Source organism: Oncorhynchus nerka, linkage group LG18 (genome assembly GCF_034236695.1).
Source record: "Oncorhynchus nerka isolate Pitt River linkage group LG18, Oner_Uvic_2.0, whole genome shotgun sequence".
Classification (NCBI taxonomy): Eukaryota; Metazoa; Chordata; class Actinopteri; order Salmoniformes; family Salmonidae; genus Oncorhynchus; species Oncorhynchus nerka.
The window spans coordinates 79387945-79410791 of NC_088413.1; the positions used below are offsets into that span (position 1 = coordinate 79387945).

At 44.0% G+C, this 22847-nt stretch overlaps 1 protein-coding gene across 1 annotated transcript in view; it reads right to left on the minus strand.

Annotated features, from left to right (window-relative positions):
- The window catches only part of map4k5 (mitogen-activated protein kinase kinase kinase kinase 5), a 135389-nt gene that overhangs the window by 107031 nt on the left and 5511 nt on the right, over positions 1 to 22847 (minus strand). Inside the window, exons 3-7 of the mRNA XM_065004374.1 lie at positions 21605 to 21662; positions 10905 to 10995; positions 5785 to 5849; positions 4229 to 4284; positions 3851 to 3898 (exon numbers count right to left, since the gene is read on the minus strand). Of these exons, the coding sequence (XP_064860446.1) occupies positions 3851 to 3898; positions 4229 to 4284; positions 5785 to 5849; positions 10905 to 10995; positions 21605 to 21662 (318 nt within the window). The remainder of the gene's footprint in view (positions 1 to 3850; positions 3899 to 4228; positions 4285 to 5784; positions 5850 to 10904; positions 10996 to 21604; positions 21663 to 22847) is intronic.

Genomic DNA, 22847 nt, shown 5'->3' on the forward strand with positions numbered 1-22847 from the left:
GAGAGGTCAAGAGCACAGAGAGAAAGAGAGGAGGAGAGAGGGCAAGAGCACAGAGAGAGAGAAGGGGGCGAGAGAGCACAGAGAGAAAGAGAGGAGGAGAGAGGGCAAGAGCACAGAGAGAGAGAAGGGGGCGAGAGAGCACAGAGAGAAAGAGAGGAGGAGAGAGGAGAGGGCGAGAGAGCACAGAGAGAAAGAGAGAGGGCAAGAGCACAGAGAGAGAGGAGGGCAAGAGAGCACAGAGAGAGAGAAGGGGCGAGAGAGCACAGAGAGAAAGAGAGGAGAGAGGAGAGGGCGAGAGAGCACAGAGAGAAAGAGAGGAGGAGAGAGGAGAGGGCGAGAGAGCACAGAGAGAAAGAGAGAGGGCAAGAGCACAGAGAGAGAGAAGGGGGCGAGAGAGCACAGAGAGAAAGAGAGAGGGCAAGAGCACAGAGAGAGAGAGAAGGGGGCGAGAGAGCACAGAGAGAAAGAGAGGAGGAGAGAGGAGAGGGTGAGAGAGCACAGAGAGAAAGAGAGAGGGCAAGAGCACAGAGAGAGAGAAGGGGGCGAGAGAGCAGAGAGAAAGAGAGAGGGCAAGAGCACAGAGAGAGAGAAGGGGGCGAGAGAGCACAGAGAGAAAGAGAGAGGGCAAGAGCACAGAGAGAGAGAAGGGGGCGAGAGAGCACAGAGAGAAAGAGAGAGGGCAAGAGCACAGAGAGAAAGAGAGGAGAGAGAGAGGAGGGCAAGAGCACAGAGAGAAAGAGAGGAGAGAGAGAGGAGGGCAAGAGCACAGAGAGAGAGAGAGGAGAGAGAAGAGGGCGAGAGAGCACAGAGAGAAAGAGGAGGAGAGAGAAGAGGGCGAGAGAGCACAGAGAGAAAGAGGAGGAGAGAGAAGAGGGCGAGAGAGCACAGAGAGAAAGAGAGGAGAGAGAAGAGGGCGAGAGAGCACAGAGAGAAAGAGAGGAGGAGAGGAGAGGGCGAGAGAGCACAGAGAGAAAGAGAGGAGGAGAGAGAAGAGGGCGAGAGGGCACAGAGAGAAAAAGAGGAGGAGAGGAGAGGGCGAGAGAGCACAGAGAGAAAGAGAGGAGGAGAGGAGAGGGCGAGAGAGCACAGAGAGAGAGAGGAGAAGAGAGAAGAGAGGGCGAGAGCAAAGAGAGAAAGAGGAGGAGAGGGGAGAGGGCGAGAGCAGAGAGAAAGAGGAGGAGAGAGGAGAGGGTAAGAGAAAGAGGAGGAGAGAGGAGAGGGTAAGAGAAAGAGAGGAGAGAGGAGAGGGCGAGAGCGAGAGAGGAGGAGAGAGGAGAGGGCGAGAGAAAGAGGAGAGAGAAAGAGAGGGGAGAGAAGAGGGCGAGAGCACAGAGCGAGAGAGGAGAGAGGGCGAGAGCACAGAGCGAGAGAGAGAGAGAGAGGGCGAGAGCACAGAGCGAGAGAGGAGGAGAGAGGAGAGGGCGAGAGAAAGAGAGGAGAGAGAAGAGGGCGAGAGCACAGAGCGAGAGAGGAGGAGAGGGCGAGAGAAAGAGAGGAGAGAGAAGAGGGCGAGAGCACAGAGCGAGAGAGGAGAGGAGAGGGCGAGAGGGCGAGAGAAAGAGGAGGAGAGGGTGAGAGCACAGAGAGAAAGAAAGGAGAAAGAAAGAAGAGAGGGCAAGAGAGATGGAGCGAAAGGAGCAACAGAGAGCGCGAGAAAGATTGGTAAAGAGAGCAGAAATAAGTTTACTTGCTTTGGCAATTTAAACATTTGTTTCCCATGTCAATAAAGCCCTGTGAATTGTGTGTGTGTGTGTGTGAGAGAGAGAGAGCGAACAGAGAGGGCGCACAGACAGTGGAAACAGGAAACGACTTTCTCTGTGTACGATGGTAAACCTCTGTTAAACACCACCACAAGAGAATAGCTATGACACTTTGGGGCGAGAGTCACGAACTGGGACGTGGCCAGTAGGTCACAGAAACGTGTGTTTCTTATTGGATAAGCCCAGGTAAAACGCCTCCGTGTTTCAGTCCCTTCTCTACCGTCTGAAGTCTAATAGTTCTGAGTGAGTCGTGCCATTTTGGAGGTCGATTCGGTTTCTGTTCGATTTGTTTAAATTAAAAATAAATAAAAAAAGTCTGTTTCCGATGTCGGTTTTGATTGAGTTGAATGCTGTTAACACAGAATAAAACAATTAATACAATTAAGTCCCCATCATTTATTCACATTAATAAAATATGACATTTGTTTAATTCGATGAGTATTATTATTATTATTATTTCATTACCAAGTCATCATCTAAGCTGTATAGAGATGCTGCCTGTGCTGTCTGACAAAATCAGTCACACACCCCCACCAGTTAGCCAGCCACTCATTCTTCCTGTGTTTTTTACTCAGTCTGCAGACATTATATGCCACCATGCTTCTCAGGTGGTTAGAGCGTTGGGAGTTGTAACTGAAAAGTTGTAAGATAAAAAATCCTCGAGCTGACAAGGTAAAAAAAATCTGTCGTTCTGCCCCTGAACAGAGGCAGTTAAACCACACTGGTCCCTGGACGGCCGTCATCGTAAAATAAGAATATGTTCTTAACCTCTTGCTTCTACTCGGGACGCTTGCGTCCCAACTAGAGCTCTGGAAATGCAAATGCGCTACGCTAAATGCTAATAGTATTAGTTAAAACTCAAAAGTTCATTAAAATACACATGCAGGGTATCGAATTAAAGCTACACTCGTTGTGAATCCAGGCAACAAGTCAGATTTTTAAAATGCTTTTCGGCGAAAGCATGAGAAGCTATTATCTGATAGCATGTAACACCCCAAAAGACCCGCAGGGGACGTAAACAAAATAATTAGCATTTCGGCGTTACACAAACCGCACAATAAAATAGAAAACATTCATTACCTTTCACCATCTTCTTTGTTGGCACTCCTAGATGTCCCATAAACACTATTTGGGTCTTTATTTCGATTAAATCGGTCCATATAAAGCCTAGATATCGTTATATGTAGAATGTGTGATAAACGAAAAAAAACATCGTTTCAAAACGTAACGTCATTTTTTAAAATTCAAAAAGTCGACGATAAACTTTCACAAAACACTTCGAAATACGTTTGTAATGCAACTTTAGGTATTAGTAAACGTTAATAAGCGATAAAATTCATCAGGAGGCGATGTAAAGATCATTAGCTGTCCGTCTGGAAAAATGTCCGGCTAGAAACTCAACGAAAATATCCGGTCCTAGACCTGAGGAGATACGGTGTCCTGCATGTGTTTGACCAAGAAAGAACTCGAAGGGAAATGACAAGACTCTAGACACCGTGTGGAAGCTGTAGGTACTGCAACCTCAGTCAATTAATTGTGGTTCACCTTTATCAATGGGTTCAAGTAGCGCATGGATATATTTTCCCATTTTCAGTGATCAGTTTTTCCTGTGCTTTTCGATGTAAATGCCGTTCTGGTAAAGCCACAGCAGTGATTTAACCAGTTTTATAAACGTCTGAGTGTTTTCTATCCACACAGACTAAGCAAATGCATATACTATATTCCTGGCATGAGTAGCAGGGCGCTGAAATGTTGCGCGATTTTTAACAGAATGTTCAAAAAAGTAGAGGGTCGACTTAAGAGGTTAACTGACTTGCCCTAGTTAAATAAAAGGTTAAAAAAAATGGAATATATTTTTTTTATTGAGGTTAAGATAAATGTAAAGAAAAAAGATTTGAATAAAAAATAAATGTATTGCAGCGTTGGCACAAGGGGTTAAGATTGAAGACCGTGTCCTGACAACGTGAGTCACACCTCTGTCTACAAGCGAAGAAGAAGGTGTGAGAACAGCCAGACAGGGTCTTCTTTCCTTTTCATTATAAACTAGCGGCAACGTTTCAGTGAAGAAGACAGATGGAATGGTGCCAAACCTTGATGTCACGGTGCATCTTCCCCTTGCTGTGAAGGTATCCCAAACCCTGTGAATGAAAACGGTCACGTGAGACTGGGTTGGAATGACCAACGTTGGACACATCCAGAAGAGGAAAAAAGTGACAAGTTAGTGATTTCCTGGATCGAGATTAAACCTAGGTCTATTTCTTATATATCAGGCATCGAAGTGCTGATCTAGGAACAGATCCTCCCTGTCCATATAACATCATTCATTGTGATGTAAAGAAAAAAAACTTTTATTTTTATTTTTTTTAACTCTGATCCTTAAAATCAGTTGCTCTGAGAGGGCTGCAGGAGTAGGCTGAATCTATGTCCAGGAAACTGTCCCTAAGAGGGTTGAACTCAGTGTAAATTACCTGTATGGTCTCTCGGCAGACGTAGGCGATCTGTGGCTCTGACAGAGGCCCCGTCACTGGGAAATTAAAACACAATGCTTATTCTGCTGCCATTTCTATAGTTTATTATACACAGAATATACCAAAAGTATGTGGACACCACTTTAAATTAGTTTTTTCCCGGCTATTTCAGCCACACCCGTTGCAGACAGGTGTATAAAAATGATCGAGCACAACAGCCATGCAATCTCCATAGACAAACATTGGCAGTAGAATGGCTGAAGAGCTCATTGACTTCCAATGCGGCACCGTTGAAAGTCACCGAGTCAGTTAGACACATTTCTGTCCTGCTAGAGCTACCCCATTCAATATTAAGTGCTTTTATTGTGAAGTGGAATCGTCTAGGAGCAACAACGGCTCGGCCGTGAAGTGGTAGGCCACAAGCTGACAGAACGGGATCGCAGAATGCTGAAACACGTAAAAAAACATTTGAGTTCCAAACTGCCTCTGGAAGCAACCTCAGCACAATAACTGTTCGTCAGGAGCTTCATGAAATGGGTTTCCATGGCTGAGCAGCCTCACACAAGCCTCAGATCACCATAAGCAATGCCAAGTGTCGGCTGGAGTGGTGTAAAGCTCGCCGCCATTGGACTCTGAAGGAGTGGAAAAGTGTTCTCTGGAGTGACGAATCACACTTCACCACCTGGCAGTCCGACAGACAAATCTGGGTTTAGCAGATACCAAGGAGAACACTACCTGCACCATAGTGCCAACTGTAAAGTTTGGTGGAGGAGGAATAATTGTCTGGGGCTGTTTTTCATGGTTCGGGCTAGGCCTCTTAGTTCCAGTGAAGGGAAATCTTAACGCTTCAGCATACAATGACATTCGAGAAGATTCTGTGCTTCCAACTTTGTGGCATCAGTTTGGGGAAGTCGCTTTCCTGTTTCAGAGTGACAACACCATCATACATAAAGCAAGGTGCATACAGAAATGGCTTGTCGAGATCGGTGTGGAAGAACTTGACTGGCCTGCAAGACAGCGAGAGAGAGAGAAAGACAGCGAGAGAGAGAGAAAGACAGCGAGCGAGAGAGAGAAAGACAGCGAGCGAGAGAGAGAGAGACAGCGAGCGAGAGAGAGAGACAGCGAGCGAGAGAGAGTGAGACAGCGAGCGAGAGAGAGTGAGACAGCGAGCGAGCGAGAGAGAGACAGCGAGCGAGAGAAAGAGACAGCGAGAGAGAGAAAGAGACAGCGAGAGAGAGAAAGAGACAGCGAGAGAGAGAAAGAGACAGCGAGAGAGAGAAAGAGACAGCGAGAGAGAGAAAGAGACAGCGAGAGAGAGAGAGAGACAGCGAGAGAGAGAGACAACGAGAGAGCGGTTAAGAGCGTTGGGCCAGTACATAAAGACTTGCTGGTTCAAATCCCCGAGCCGACTAGGTGAAAAATCTGCAGATGTGCCCTCGAGCAATCCACGTAACCCTAATTTGCTACTTGTAAGTGGCTCTGAATAAGAGCGTCTGCTAAATGATTAAAACGTTAAAAAAAGGAACGAGAGCGATATGAGCAGAATAACAACACACCGTGATATATGTCCTGTAGAGATCCTCCACCACAGTACTCCATACAGATCCACAGCTTCTCCCGGCTGATACAGGGAGGGAGAGGAGACAAGTTTACAATGACTTCAGAATACTAGTGTGTAGAAGACAGACACAAAGGAACAGTCTCTGATATACAGTGGATTGGTAGTGTCACGGCCCCTCTGCATTGCAGGGGCAGTTCCTCCTGCAGGCAGAGGAGGGTCGTTAGTGATTGGAGGAGCCACCTGGGCTTCAGGGTATTTAAACTGCTTCACTCACCTCTCGTCTCTCTCTGCTCCTCCAGGTATGATCCTGTTTTGTTTGTTCCTTTGTAGTTTTACATAGTTTTCCCTCAGTCAAATTCACACTAGGCTACCCTTCACACTAGGCTACCCTGGGGCGGCAGGGTAGCCTAGTGGTTAGAGCGTTGGACTAGTAACCGGAAGGTTGCAAGTTCAAATCCCCGAGCTGACAAGGTACAAATCTGTCATTCTGCCCCTGAATGTTCCTAGGCCGTCATTAAAAATAAGAATTTGTTCTTAACTGACTTGCCTGGTTAAATAAAGGTTAAATAAAACACAGATTCACACATCCTGCACTTTACATACACCTCACATTATGATACTTTCACACCTCATTCCTTTGTTTAAAGTTAATGGTTTTCATTTTATAATAAAGAACCTTTTGATTGGCCTATACCTGTTCGTGTCATTTTTGCCGCAGGCTATGAGCCGGGCCTATGACAGTAGGAACCACGTAGCTATGAAACACCTGGTCTTACTATTCTCTGAGCTGACTGGTCTATAAGGCTACATTATTATGCTCTGCTGGTTGGCCTGCTGTGATAAAGCCTAGGTTTCCTCCTGACTAAATGGACATATAAACCAGATCAGAAGCTCTTAAGTCCTGTTAAACCTGCTGGAGGCCCCAGTTCCTGGCAGTACAGGGCTGGGTCTATGTACAGTGCCAGTATGCTCTTCCTGCTGAGCATTTTCCAACATATTGTTTTAGTCAGCTTTTCCTCCTCATAAACCCAAAGTAGCGGGATTGTAATCATTTCACTATTAAAATAGAATAATGCATTTTTGTCAAGATATCTGGATAGTGGAAATATGTTTGTTATTTATACAGTACCAATCAAAAGTTTAGACAGCTACTCATTCAAGGTTTTTCTTTATTTTTACTATTTTCTACATATGTAGAATAATAGTGAAGACATCAAAACTATGAAATAACACTTATGGAATCATGTAGTAACCAAAAAAAGTGTTAAATCAAAATATATTTTATATTTGAGATTCTTCAAAGTAGCCAGTACCCTTTGCCTTCATGACAGCTTGGCATTATCTCAACCAGCTTCATGAGGTAGTCACCTGGAATGCATTTCAATTAACAGGTGTGCCTTGTTAATTTGTGGAATTTCCTTCTTAATGTGTTTGAGCCAATCAGTTGTGTTGTGACATGGTAGGGTTGGTATACAGAAAGATAATCCTATTTGGTAAAAGACCATGTCCATATTATGGCAAGAACAGCTCAAAATAAGCAAAGAGAAACAACAGTACATCATTACTTTAAGACATGAAGGTCAGTCAATACGGAACATTTCAAGAACTTGGAAAGTTTCTTCAAGTGCAGTCGCAAAAACCATCCAGCGCTATGATGAAACTGGCTCTCATGAGGACCGCCACAGGAAAGACCCAGAGTTACCTGTCTCTCATGAGGACCGCCACAGGAAAGACCCAGAGTTACCTCTGCTGCAGAGGATAAGTTCATTAGAGTTAACTGGCTCTCATGAGGACCGCCACAGGAAAGGAAGACCCAGAGTTACCTCTGCAGAGGAAAGGAAGACCCAGAGTTACCTCTGCAGAGGAAAGGAAGACCCAGAGTTACCTCTGCAGAGGAAAGGAAGACCCAGAGTTACCTCTGCAGAGGAAAGGAAGACCCAGAGTTACCTCTGCAGAGGAAAGGAAGACCCAGAGTTACCTCTGCAGAGGAAAGGAAGACCCAGAGTTACCTCTGCAGAGGAAAGGAAGACCCAGAGTTACCTCTGCAGAGGAAAGGAAGACCAGAGTTACCTCTGCAGAGGAAAGGAAGACCCAGAGTTACCTCTGCAGAGGAAAGGAAGACCCAGAGTTACCTCTGCAGAGGAAAGGAAGACCCAGAGTTACCTCTGCAGAGGAAAGGAAGACCCAGAGTTACCTCTGCAGAGGAAAGGAAGACCCAGAGTTACCTCTGCAGAGGAAAGGAAGACCCAGAGTTACCTCTGCATAGGAAAGGAAGACCCAGAGTTACCTCTGCATAGGAAAGGAAGACCCAGAGTTACCTCTGCATAGGAAAGGAAGACCCAGAGTTACCTCTGCATAGGAAAGGAAGACCCAGAGTTACCTCTGCATAGGAAAGGAAGACCCAGAGTTACCTCTGCATAGGAAAGGAAGACCCAGAGTTACCTCTGCATAGGAAAGGAAGACCCAGAGTTACCTCTGCATAGGAAAGGAAGACCCAGAGTTACCTCTGCATAGGAAAGGAAGACCCAGAGTTACCTCTGCTGCAGAGGATCAGTTCATTAGAGTTAACCGTCTCTCATGAGGACCGCCACAAGAAAGGAAGACCCAGAGTTACCTCTGCTGCAGAGGATAAGTTCATCAGAGTTAACTGGCTCTCATGAGGACCGCCACAGGAAAGACCCAGAGTTCTCTCTGCATAGGCAAGGAAGACCCAGAGTTCTCTCTGCATAGGAAAGGAAGACCCAGAGTTACCTCTGCTGCAGAGGATCAGTTCATTAGAGTTACAAGCCTCGTTAATTGCAGCCCAAATAAATGCTTCAGAGTTCAAGTAACAGACAAACATCAACTGTTCAGAGGAGACTGTGAAAATCAGACCCAAATGGTCGAATTACTGCAAAGAAACCACTACTAAAGGACACCAACAAGAAGAAGAGACTTGATTGGGCCAAAAAACAAGCCATAGACATTAGACTGGTGGAAATCTGTCCTTTGGTCTGGAATCCAAATTTTAGATTTATAGTTCCAACCGCCGTGTCTTTCTGAGAAGCAGAGTAGTTGAACGGATGATCTCCGCATGTGTGGTTCCCACCGTGAAGCATGGAGGAGGAGGTGGTGTGATGGTGTGGGGGTGCTTTGCTGGTGACACTGTCTATGATTTATTTAGAATTCCAGGCACACTTAACCAGCATGGCTACCACAGCATTCTGCAGTGATACGCCATCCCATCTGGTTTGGACAATGACCCAACACACCTCCAGGCTGTGTAAGGGATATTTGACCAAGAAGGAGAGTGCTGGAGTGCTGCATCTGAAGACCTGGCCTCCACAATCACTCAACCTCAAACCAACTGAGATGGTGCGGGATGAGTTGGACCGCAGAGTGAAGGAAAAGCAGCCAACAAGTGCTCAGCATATGTGGCAACTCCTTCAGGACCGTTGGGAAAGCATTCCAGGTGAAGCAGGTTGAGAGAATGCAAAGCTGTCATCAAGGCAAAGGGTGGCTACTTTGAAGAATCTAAAATATAATTTTTTGTTTAACTCCTTTTTTGTTACTACATGATTCCATGTGTGTTATTTCATAGTTTTGATGTCTTCACTATTATTCTACAATGTAAAACATTTGTAAATAAATAAAGAAAAACCCTTGATTGAGTAGGTGGGTCCAAACTTTTGACTGGTACTGTAAGTATTCAGACCCTTTACTCAGTACTTTGTTGAAGCACAATTGGCAACGATTACAGCCTCGAGTCCTCTTCGGTATGAGGCTACAAGCTTGGCACACCTGTATTTGGAGAGTTTCTCCTATTCTTCTCTGCAGATCCTCTCAAGTGCTAAGGTTGGATGGGGAGCATGGCTACCCAACTATTTTCAGGTCTCTCCAGAGCTGTTCAATTGGGTTCAAGTCCAGGCTCTGGCTGGGCTACTCAAGGACACTCAGAGACTTGTCCCGAAGCCACTTCTGATGACTTGTCAGAGAGACCATCAGATTCTTGGTTACCTCCCTGACCAAGGCCCTTCTCCCCCGATTGCTCAGTTTAGCCGGGCGGCCATCTCTAGGAAGAGTCTTGGTGGTTCCAAACGTCTTACGTTTTTGACCTCATGGCTTGGTATTTGCTCTGACATGCACTGTCAACTGTGAGACCTTATATAGACAGGTGTGTGCTTTTCCAAATCAAGTCCAATCAATTGAATTTACCACAGGTGGACTCCAATCAAGTTGTAGAAACATCTCAAGGATGATCAATAAAAACAGGATGCACCTGAGCTCCATTTTGAGTCTCATAGCAAAGGGTCTGAATACTTCTGTAATTTCATTTTTTTTTATAAAAAATTTTGCCCAAATTTCTAAACACCTGTGTTTTCCATTTGTCATTATGGGTTATTGTTGGTAGATTTTATTTAATCAATTTTAGAATAAGGCTGTAACATAAAATGTGGAAAAAGTGAAGGGGTCTGAATACTTTCGGAATGCACTGTACATCTATGAGCAGGGCTGGGCCTATATAAGTCTATCATCATGGCTGGCACCACTTGGCAGGGCTGTGCTAAGGTCACTCAGCCACAGACCTTCACCCCCTGACGTCACTCAGCCACAGACCTTCACCCGCTGACGTCACTCAGCCACAGACCTTCACCTGCTGACGTCACTCAGCCACAGACCTTCACCCCCTGACGTCACTCAGCCACAGACCTTCACCCGCTGACGTCACTCAGCCACAGACCTTCACCCGCTGACGTCACTCAGCCACAGACCTTCACCCGCTGACGTCACTCAGCTACAGACTGCTAGAAGGTATTGAGGTGGCTCTGGGCTCCTGGTATTGAGTGTGGTCGTGGCTCTTACCAGAGGTAGCTCTGGGCCCCTGGTATTGGAGTGTGGTCTTACCAGAGGTAACTCTGGTCCCCTGTTATTGGAGTGTGGTCTTGGCTCTTACCAGAGGTAGCTCTGGGCCCCTGGTATTGGAGTGTGGTCTTACCAGAGGTAACTCTGGTCCCCTGTTATTGGAGTGTGGTCTTGGCTCTTACCAGAGGTAGCTCTGGGCCCCTGGTATTGGAGTGTGGTCTTACCAGAGGTAACTCTGGTCCCCTGTTATTGGAGTGTGGTCTTGGCTCTTACCAGAGGTAGCTCCCGAAGTAGGCCACTATGTTGTGGTGCATGCATTCCTTCACCATGAAGATCTCCTGCTGGATGATGGAAAAGTCATCCCCTGGAAGCAGAGAGACAAACGCAGCCAAATCAGATGTAGAAAAACACACAGACAGAGAGACACGCAGAGAGAAAGACAATAATATTCCCATTTGAGTAATGATAGGACCTGACAGAACTACAGCAACAGCAAACCATAATGTTCTCCTTCTAGACTTCATATTGCAACAGTGACTATCCTTCTAGACTTCATATTGCAACAGTGACTATCCTTCTAGACTTCATATTGCAACAGTGACTATCCTTCTAGACTTCATATTGCAACAGTGACTATCCTTCTAGACTTCATATTGCAACAGTGACTATCAGACCATAATGTTCTCCTTCTAGACTTCATATTGCAACAGTGACTATCCTTCTAGACTTCATATTGCAACAGTGACTATCCTTCTAGACTTCATATTGCAACAGTGACTATCCTTCTAGACTTCATATTGCAACAGTGACTATCAGACCATAATGTTCTCCTTCTAGACTTCATATTGCAACAGTGACTATCAGACCATAAATGTTATCCTTCTAGACTTCATATTGCAACAGTGACTATCCTTCTAGACTTCATATTGCAACAGTGACTATCCTTCTAGACTTCATATTGCAACAGTGACTATCAGACCATAATGTTATCCTTCTAGACTTCATATTGCAACAGTGACTATCCTTATAGACTTCATATTGCAACAGTGACTATCCTTCTAGACTTCATATTGCAACAGTGACTATCCTTCTAGACTTCATATTGCAACAGTGACTATCCTTCTAGACTTCATATTGCAACAGTGACTATCCTTCTAGACTTCATATTGCAACAGTGACTGTCAGACCATAATGTTATCCTTCTAGACTTCATATTGCAACAGTGACTATCCTTCTAGACTTCATATTGCAACAGTGACTATCCTTCTAGACTTCATATTGCAACAGTGACCATCAGACCATAATGTTATCCTTCTAGACTTCATATTGCAACAGTGACTATCCTTCTAGACTTCATATTGCAACAGTGACTATCCTTCTAGACTTCATATTGCAACAGTGACTATCCTTCTAGACTTCATATTGCAACAGTGACCATCAGACCATAATGTTCTCCTTCTAGACTTCATATTGCAACAGTGACTATCCTTCTAGACTTCATATTGCAACAGTGACTATCCTTCTAGACTTCATATTGCAACAGTGACCATCAGACCATAATGTTCTCCTTCTAGACTTCATATTGCAACAGTGACTATCAGACCATAATGTTCTCCTTCTAGACTTCATATTGCAACAGTGACTATCAGACCATAAATGTTATCCTTCTAGACTTCATATTGCAACAGTTACTATCCTTCTAGACTTCATATTGCAACAGTTACTATCCTTCTAGACTTCATATTGCAACAGTTACTATCCTTCTAGACTTCATATTGCAACAGTGACTATCCTTCTAGACTTCATATTGCAACAGTGCCTATCCTTCTAGACTTCATATTGCAACAGTGACTATCCTTGTAGACTTCATATTGCAACAGTGACTATCCTTCTAGACTTCATATTGCAACAGTGACTATCCTTCTAGACTTCATATTGCAACAGTGACCATCAGACCATAATGTTATCCTTCTAGACTTCATATTGCAACAGTGACTATCCTTCTAGACTTCATATTGCAACAGTGACTATCAGACCGTAAATGTTATCCTTCTAGACTTCATATTGCAACAGTTACTATCCTTCTAGACTTCATATTGCAACAGTGACTATCCTTCTAGACTTCATATTGCAACAGTTACTATCCTTCTAGACTTCATATTGCAACAGTGACTATCCTTCTAGACTTCATATTGCAACAGTGACTATCCTTCTAGACTTCATATTGCAACAGTGACTATCCTTCTAGACTTCATATTGCAACAGTGACTATCCTTCTAGACTTCATATTGCAACAGTGACTATCCTTCTAGACTTCATATTGCAACAGTGACTATCCTTCTAGACTTCATATTGCAACAGTGACTATCCTTCTAGACTTCATATTGCAACAGTGACTATCAGACCATAATGTTCTCCTTCTAGACTTCATATTGCAACAGTGACTATCCTTCTAGACTTCATATTGCAACAGTGACTATCCTTCTAGACTTCATATTGCAACAGTGACTATCCTTCTAGACTTCATATTGCAACAGTGACTATCAGACCATAATGTTATCCTTCTAGACTTCATATTGCAACAGTGACTATCCTTCTAGACTTCATATTGCAACAGTGACTATCAGACCGTAAATGTTATCCTTCTAGACTTCATATTGCAACAGTTACTATCCTTCTAGACTTCATATTGCAACAGTGACTATCCTTCTAGACTTCATATTGCAACAGTTACTATCCTTCTAGACTTCATATTGCAACAGTGACTATCCTTCTAGACTTCATATTGCAACAGTGACTATCCTTCTAGACTTCATATTGCAACAGTGACTATCCTTCTAGACTTCATATTGCAACAGTGACTATCCTTCTAGACTTCATATTGCAACAGTGACTATCCTTCTAGACTTCATATTGCAACAGTGACTATCCTTCTAGACTTCATATTGCAACAGTGACTATCCTTCTAGACTTCATATTGCAACAGTGACTATCCTTCTAGACTTCATATTGCAACAGTGACTATCAGACCATAATGTTCTCCTTCTAGACTTCATATTGCAACAGTGACTATCCTTCTAGACTTCATATTGCAACAGTGACTATCCTTCTAGACTTCATATTGCAACAGTGACTATCCTTCTAGACTTCATATTGCAACAGTGACTATCAGACCATAATGTTCTCCTTCTAGACTTCATATTGCAACAGTGACTATCCTTCTAGACTTCATATTGCAACAGTGACTATCAGACCATAAATGTTATCCTTCTCGACTTCATACTCAGTGGAGGAAAAGTTAAACACGTTGAACTGGACACCGACAATATTTGACAGATCACTAAATCTTTCCCCTTGCCATGCCAAGCTCCAAACCACAGACCATTTTACTCCTCCGTCTCAATATGACTGGGCGAATGACTACTTGTACAGGTTTATCATAGCACAGCACGCAGCATTTAAACTGAAACCATGTCCTATATACTATCACGTACAGTGTTCACGTAATATCTAGTGCAGACAGTCTGTGACTTCCTAGAAATACAAACTTTGAGTGTTTAGCTACCTTCTAGCTGCTGTAAATAATAAAGTACCACTACTACCACTGTAACATCTAGACTGGGTATCAGTTTAGTTGTGTGGACTTAATGCATCCCTTTATTTATTATAATAGCAGTGAGATGGCGTGCGAGACAAGAGGTTTGCATCTCAACTGGCACCTTATTCCCTGTGGGCTCTGGCCAAAAGTAGTGCACTATACAGGGAATAGGGTGGCATGTGACAGTCTCCTTCTTGGGTCCGTCTCTGGCTAAGAGACCGGGCCCTGGAACATACCAACCAGGGCGCTAGTGGGATACCAACCGGGGGGCTAGTGGGATACCAACCGGGGGGCTAGTGGGATATCAACCGGGGCGCTAGTGGGATATCAACCGGGGGCTAGTGGGATATCAACCGGGGGCTAGTGGGATATCAACCGGGGGGCTAGTTGAATACCAACCGGGGGCTAGTGGGATACCAACCAGGGGGCTAGTGGGATATCAACCAGGGGCTAGTTGGATATCAACCAGGGCATATCAACCAGGGGGCTAGTGGGATACCAACCGGGGGCAAGTGGGATACCAACCGGGGGCTAGTGGGATATCAACCGGGCGCTAGTGGGATATCAACCGGGGGCTAGTGGGATATCAACCGGGGGCTAGTGGGATATCAACCGGGGGCTAGTTGAATACCAACCGGGGCTAGTGGGATACCAACCAGGGGGCTAGTGGGATATCAACCAGGGGGCTAGTTGGATATCAACCAGGGCATATCAACCAGGGGGCTAGTGGGATACCAACCGGGGGGCAAGTGGGATACCAACCGGGGGGCAAGTGGGATACCAACCGGGGGGCTAGTGGGATATCAACCAGGGGGCTAGTGGGATATCAACCAGGGGAGCTAGTGGGATATCAACCAGGGGAGCTAGTGGGATATCAACCAGGGGGCTAGTGGGATATCAACCAGGGGGCTAGTGGGATATCAACCAGGGGGCTAGTGGGATATCAACCACGGCGCTAGTTGGATATCAACCACGGCGCTAGTTGGATATCAACCACGGCGCTAGTTGGATATCAACCACGGCGCTAGTTGGATATCAACCACGGCGCTAGTTGGATATCAACCACAGCGCTAGTTGGATATCAACCACGGCGCTAGTTGGATATCAACCACGGCGCTAGTTGGATATCAACCACGGCGCTAGTTGGATATCAACCACAGCGCTAGTTGGATATCAACCACAGCGCTAGTTGGATATCAACCACAGCGCTAGTTGGATATCAACCACGGCGCTAGTTGCTTCCTCACTCTGCTAGGAGACGACCATCAGCTGTGGTTTGTAGACTAGAGAGCTGCGGACACATCATCATGTACCAGGATTGTTTTTAACATGGTGGTACTGCTGAGTAAAAAAAAAGGTGGCGAAACATATCTCCCATTCGTTGGAGAGAACCCCGTCATATATAGTTATTAAGATCCAGATCAGCAGTCCAACTAGGAGACGCTTGATACATACTCTCATGTCAGGTACCATGAGATCTCCGTTGTGTTGTGTGTGTGTTGTGTGTGTGTGTTGTGTGTGTTGTGTAAAAAGCTCAGTAAAAAGAGCAGCATAGCTACATGCTCGGTGTACGGTGTTTCCTCCAACACATTGGTGCGGCTGGCTTCGGGGTTGGATGGCGCTGTATTAAGAAGCAGTGCGGCTTGGTTGGGTTGTGTATCGGAGAACGCATTACTTTCAATCTTCGTCTCTCCCGAGCCCGTACGGGAGTTGTAGCGATGAGACAAGATAGTAGCTACTAAACAATTGGATACCACGAAATTGGGGAGAAAAAGGGTAAAATTTCACAAATTAGCAGCCCTGTCTACTGAAGTGAAGACGTCCTCCTGTCTGTGACAGAAACACAGACAACCGGATGTAGCCTGTTGCAACGGGCTACCACACAAATGGCACACTATTCAGAGCCCTTGTTAAAACCCCTTTTTTTTTCTAAACGTAAGAGTAACCTTTCTCAGAGCTGTGAAGGTAAAGCTGCATGTGTGTGGTGTGAATCAGCGTTAGCGAGCTAGAGAAACAAACAAGCTTTATGAATAGCTCTCATTACTGAGAATCACCCGGCGAAGCTCAATTTAACGCTAAGCTTTAAATCCTCTTAGCAGTACTGTAACGCTCTCGTCTCTACCGACACTAGACACATACACCAAATCTGTACTACACTACTCCATCCTCAAGACAAGAGGGGCTTCACAGTTCAGTGTTTTTACTGGCTGAAACTGAGGAATTCTACAGAAACCACTAACAACATACATAACAACTGCTAGAAATAGGCTAATGTAGTAGTACCATTGACATAAAGCACTTCTGAGATGGCTTAGGAGGTGAGTCCATAGGCCTACAAATAGAGGCAAGAGCCTAATGTCAATACAACAGCCGTTCTTATTGCCCAGAACTGTAAATGTCTTGTTTTAACAGGGCTGAGATCACCTGTTGACCCTGCCATTACGGATTTAGAGCAAATAAGTGGTCAGGGAAACATAAACATTTGAGCAAGAGGCCCATTTCAGTGAGTTATTGGAGACGCCGAAGAGCACAACAAGGTCTTCCTCCCATATGACACCCTACTCTCTAATATAGGGATAACTACCCATAGGGCACCGGTAACAATATATATATTATTTTTTAAACAGTACCACATCTAGAGGGAATAGGGAGACGCAGAGAGCGACCAACAAGTAAAAACAACCCACAAATGTTCTCATGTTGCTGGAAGCCTCAAAGACAGGTCACTTCCTGTCAGAATGAGCACTTCCCTAAGAGATTAAGAAACCAGTTGTGAGTCTTAAACGGCACCCTAGTACCTATGGGGGCTCTGGTCAAATGTAGTGCACTATATAGGGAATAGGGTGCAGTCTTTGGACGTAGGCACCAGCTCTGCCTCCGCACCAACCACACGACTTTTTAAGAGACATGTTTTTCTCACACCTCTAGTCAGCGTAGCAGAAGCGGTGAAATTGGAGGAACGATATATTATTTTAAACTTTTATAGCGCTTTTCAAATTCAATTTCAAAATGGCATTACAATAAAATAAAAACATTGAAATGCTGGAAGCCTCCTATGCGGCTTCAGAGGAAGTTTCACCGATAATTTTAAAAAATGAAATAAAAGAGAATCTCCTTATCTGAACATAAGCATACGATTCCCTTGGTTACTGACAATCGCATGATGTGTCATTATGGTCATAATGTAAGAAAACACTTGAAGCATTATTTCTTGGACAATTGTGCTTTTGGATGGCAATTTGAGAAATGGCACTAATTTCCCCACTGTAAAACAGTATATCGGTAAAGTTTTGTATACAGGTTAAAAAAATAAAATAAAAAAATAAAAAATTAAAGAGCAGTTTGAAAGATATGGCAAATAGAAATCAAACCGGATGGACATCAGAAATAGATGGGAGAGGTTGGGGGTAGAAGGACAGGAGAGAAAAAATGAACAAAATAGAACTATTGTAAAATAGACTGTCCATGAAATGTATAAAGTATGTATGAGCTGAAAATACAGGCCTCAGCACTGATGTTCACTAGTTTAGTCCAATTGGGGGAGGGTAATTAAGAACCCCCCCCGTCCCTTTTTTTAAAGATGTGACTATATTTATATGTGTATGTACAGTTGAAGTCAGAAGTTCACATACACTTAGGTCGGAGTCATTAAAACTAGTTCACATACACTTAGGTCGGAGTCATTAAGTCTCGTTTTTCAACCACTCCACAAATTTCCTGTTAACAAACTATAGTTTTGGCAAGTTGGTTAGGACATCTACTTTGTGCATGACACAAGTAATTTTTACAACAATTGTTTACAGACAGATTATTTCACTTATAATTTCAGTGTATAACAATTCCAGTGGGTCAGAAGTTTACATACGCTAAGTTGACTGTGCCTTTAAACAGCTAGGAAAATTACAAAACAAATGTAATGGCTTTGGAAGCTTCTGATAGGCTAATTGACAACATTTGAGTCAATTGGAGGTGTACCTGTGGATGTATTTCAAGGTCTACCTTCAAACTCAGTGCCTCTTTGCTTGACATCATGGGAAAATCAAAAGAAATCAGCCAAGACATCAGAGAAAAAAATTGTAGACCTCCACAAGTCTGGTTCATCCTAAGGAGCAATTTCCAAACGGCTGAAGGTACCACGTTCATCTGTACAAACAATAGTACGCAAGTATAAACACCATGGGACCACGCAGCCGTCATACCGCTCAGGAAGGAGATGTGTTCTGTCTCCTAGAGATTAACTTTCTTTGGTGCGAAAAGTGCAAATCAATCCCAGAACAGCAGAAAAGGTCCTTGTGAAGATGCTGGAGGAAACAGGTACAAAAGTATCTATATCCACAGTAAAACAAGTCCTATATCAGCATAACCTGAAAGGCCGCTCAGCAAGGAAGAAGCCACTGCTCCAAAACCGCCATAAAAAAGCTAGACTACAATTTGCAACTGCACATGGGGACAAAGACCGTACTTTTTGGAAAAATGTCCTCTGGTCTGATGAAACAAAAATAGTAATGTTTGGCCATAATGACCATTGTCATGTTTGGAGGAAAAAGGGAGAGGCTTGCAAGCCGAAGAACACCATCCCAACCGTGAAGCGCGGGGGTGGCATGTTGTAGGGGTGCTTTGCTGCAGGAGGGACTGGTGCACTTCACAAAATAGATGGCATCACGAGGAAGGGAAAGTATGTGGATATATTGGAGCAACATCTCAAGACATCAGTCAGGAAGTTAACTTCTTTGGGATAGGGGGCAGCATTTTCACTTTTGGATGAAAAGCATGCCCAGAGTAAACTGCCTCCTCCTCAGTCCCAGATGCTACTCATGTGGCAGGCAAAAACCTGAGAAAAAATCCAAATAGGAAGTGGGAAATATGAGGTTTGTAGTTTTTGAACTCAGCCCTATCGATGTACACCAATGTAACAGTATAACTTTCATCTGTCCCCTGGGCTCGAACCAGGGACCCTCTGCACACATCAACAACAGTCACCCACGAAGCATCGTTACCCATCGCTCCACAAAAGCCACGGCCCTCGCAGAGCAAGGGGAACCACTACTTCAGGTTTTAGAGCGAGTGACGTCACCCGATTGAAACGCTATTAGCGCGCACCACCGCTAACTAGCTAGCCATTTCACATCGGTTACATCAGCACCACCGCTAACTAGCTAGCCATTTCACATCGGTTACACTCACCCCCCTTCTGACCTCCTCCTTTTCCGCAGCAACCAGTGATCCGGGTCAACAGCATCAATGTAACAGTTTAGACATCTGTCAGGGAAGTTAAAGCTTGGTCGCAAATGGCTCTTCCAAATGGACAATGACCCCAAGCATACTTCTAAAAGTTGTAGAAAAATGGCTTAAGGACAACAAAGTCAAGGTATTGGAGTGGCCATCACAAAGCCCTGACCTCAATCCTATAGAAAATTTGTGGGCAGAACTGAAAAAGCGTGGCCTACTAACCTAACTCATTAACACCAGCTCTGTTAGGAGGAATGGGCTAAAATTCACCCAACTTATTGTGGGAAGCTTGTGGAAGGCTACCTGAAACGTTTGACCCAAGTTAAACAATTTAAAGGCAATGTTACCAAATACTAATTGAGTGTATGTAAACTTCTGACCCACTGGGAATGTGATTAATGAAATAAAAGCTGAAATAAATCATTCTCTCTATTATTCTGACATTTCACATTCTTAAAATAAAGTGATTCTAACTGACCCAAGACAGGGAATTTGTACTAGGATTAAATGTCACGAATTGTGAAAAACTGAGTTAATGCATTTGGCTAAGGTGTATGTAAACTTCCAACTTCAACTGTATGTATGTACAGTGGGGCAAAAAGTATTTGTATGGGGCACATGTCTGGCACTGCAGGATTTGAGTCCCTGCCAGCGAAGTGTGTTACTGATGGTAGGCTTTGTTACTTTGGTCCCAGCAGGTCATTCTCTAGGTCCCCCCGTGTGGTTCTGGGATTTTTGCTCACCGTTCTTGTGATAATTTTGACCCCATGGGGTAAGATCTTGCGTGGATTCCCAGATCGAGGGAGATTATCAGTGGTCTTGTATGTCTTCCATTTAATAATAATTGCTCCCACAGTTGATTTCTTCAAACCAAGCTGCTTACCTATTGCAGATTCAGTCTTCCCAGCCTGGTGGAGGTCTACAATTTTGTTTCTGGTGTCCTTTGACAGCTATTTGGTCTTGGCCATAGTGGAGTTTGGAGTGTGACTGTTTGAGGTGTGGACAGGTGGCTTTTATACTGATAACAAGTTCAAACAGGTGCCATTAATACAGGTAACGAGTGGAGGACAGAGGAGCCTCTTAAAGAAGAAGTTACAGGTCTGTGAGAGACAGAAATCTTGCTTGTTTGTAGGTGACCAAATACTTATTTTCCACCATAATTTGCAAATAAATTCATTTTTCTCTCATTTTGTCTGTCATAGTTGAAGAGTACCTATGATGAAAATTACAGGCCCCTCCCATCTTTTTAAGTGGGAGAACTTGCCCAATTGGTGGCTGACTAAATACTTTTTTGCCCCACTGTATGCATGTATGTATGTAAGTATGCATGACTGAATGTAAGTACACACACACACAACCGGTTAAAAGTTTTACAACACCTACTCATTCAATGATATTTCTTTATTTGTACTATTTTCTACATTGTAGAATAATAGTGAAGACATCAAAACTATGAAATAACATATATGGAATCATGTAGTAACCTAACAAGTGTTAAACAAATCCAAATATATTTGTATATTTCAGATTCTTGAAATAGCCACCCCTTTGCCTTGATGACAGCCTTGCACACTCTTGGCATTCTCTCAACCAGCTTTATAAAAGTTACCTGGAATGTATTTCAATTATCAAGTGTGCCTCCTTAAAATGTTAATTTGTGGTATTTCTTTCCTTCTTAATGCATTTTATTTAACTTTCATTTAACGAGGCAAGTCAGTTAAGTTGTACCTAAGAAGGTAAACTAAACTATTCACTGTCATATTTATACAGGATATAGTTGGGTTTTTTTGGTGGATATTGGGCTCCCGAGTGGCGCAGAGGTCTAAGGCACTGCATGTCAGTGCTCGAGGCGTCACTACAGACTCTGGTTCGATTCAAGGCTGTATCACAACCGGCCGTGATTGGGAGTCACATAGGGCGGCGCACCCAGGATCATCCCGGTTTGGCTGGGGTCATTGTAATGAAGAATTTGTTCTTAACTGACTTGCCTAGTTAAATAAAGGCTAAATTTAAAGAAAATATCCTGTAAACCACAAATAAATGTCCTTAATATTTTGAGTTTCTTTAAATCCTTCAGAGTTAATTGAAAGGGTCATTTTCATGCATATTAGTAAGTAGAGAGGAATTGTAGTTATATCCAACTCACCTGGCTCCAGTTTAATAATCTTGACAGCAGCAAGCTCTCCCGTTTGGATGTTTCGAGCCTGAAAGAGAAAGAGAAGAGAGTGTGGACCGGGGAGCCAGTCATTTTTGGGGAGTGGGAAGTGAAAAAAATAGTCGCACAATATCACGAAACTCCTGTTATCAGATAGGCCTATGTTGGGGGGCAGAATTGAAATTCAAACTGTAAAATGACGTTACTGTATATCCCTATCTATTAGTCTCTAGTTAGTTCAGTTCAATGGGGCTGCGGTTCTTCATACCGGTACTGACCAAACCAGAGAGGCATCACCAGACAGTCCAGCAGTAGGTCATGATTCAGTGTATCCATCTGGAGGAAGTAGGTCGCCATCAACCTCAAATCCAGCTCAAGACGCTAGGCTAGGATATGTCTCCTAAAGGCGGCCTTGTACAGAGCATTCGGGAAAGCATTCAGAGCCTTTGACTTTCCCACATTTTGTTACGTTAAAGCCTTATTCTAAAATGGATTAAATCATATTTTTCATCAATCCACACAATACCTCATAATGCTGAAGCAAAAACAGGTTTTTAGATATATATATATTTATTTTTTTTACAAATTATCACATTTACACAAGTATTCAGCCCATTTACTCAGTACTTTGTTGAAGCACCTTTGGCAGCAATTAGCCTCAAGTCTTCTTGGGTATGACGCTACAAGCTTGGCACACCTGGATTTGGGGAGTGTCTCCACTTTCTTCTCTGCAGATTCTCAAGCTCTGTCGGGTTGGGGAGCGTCGCTGCAAAGCTATTTTCAGGTCTCTCCAGAGATGTTTGATCGGGTTCAAGTCCGGGCTCTGGCTGGGTCACTCAAGGACATTCAGACTTGTCCCGAAGCCACTCCTGCGTTGTCTTGGCTGTGTGCTTAGAGCCATTTTCCTGTTGGAAGGTTAACCTTCGACCCATTCAGAGGTCCTGAGTGCTCTGGAGAAGCTTTTCATCAAGGATCTCTGTACCTCTTTCCCTCAATCCTGACTAGTCTCTCAGTCCCTGCCGCTGAAAAACATCCCCACAGCATGATGCTGCCACCAAGATTCCCCATAGGGATGGTGCCAGGTTTCCTCTAGATGTGACGCTTGCATTCAAGTCAAAGAGATCAATCTTGGTTTCATCAGACCAGAGAATCTTGTTTCTCATGGTCTGAGAGTCTTGAGGTGCCTTCTGGCAAACTCCAAGCGGGCTGTCATGTGCCTTTTACAAAGAAGTGG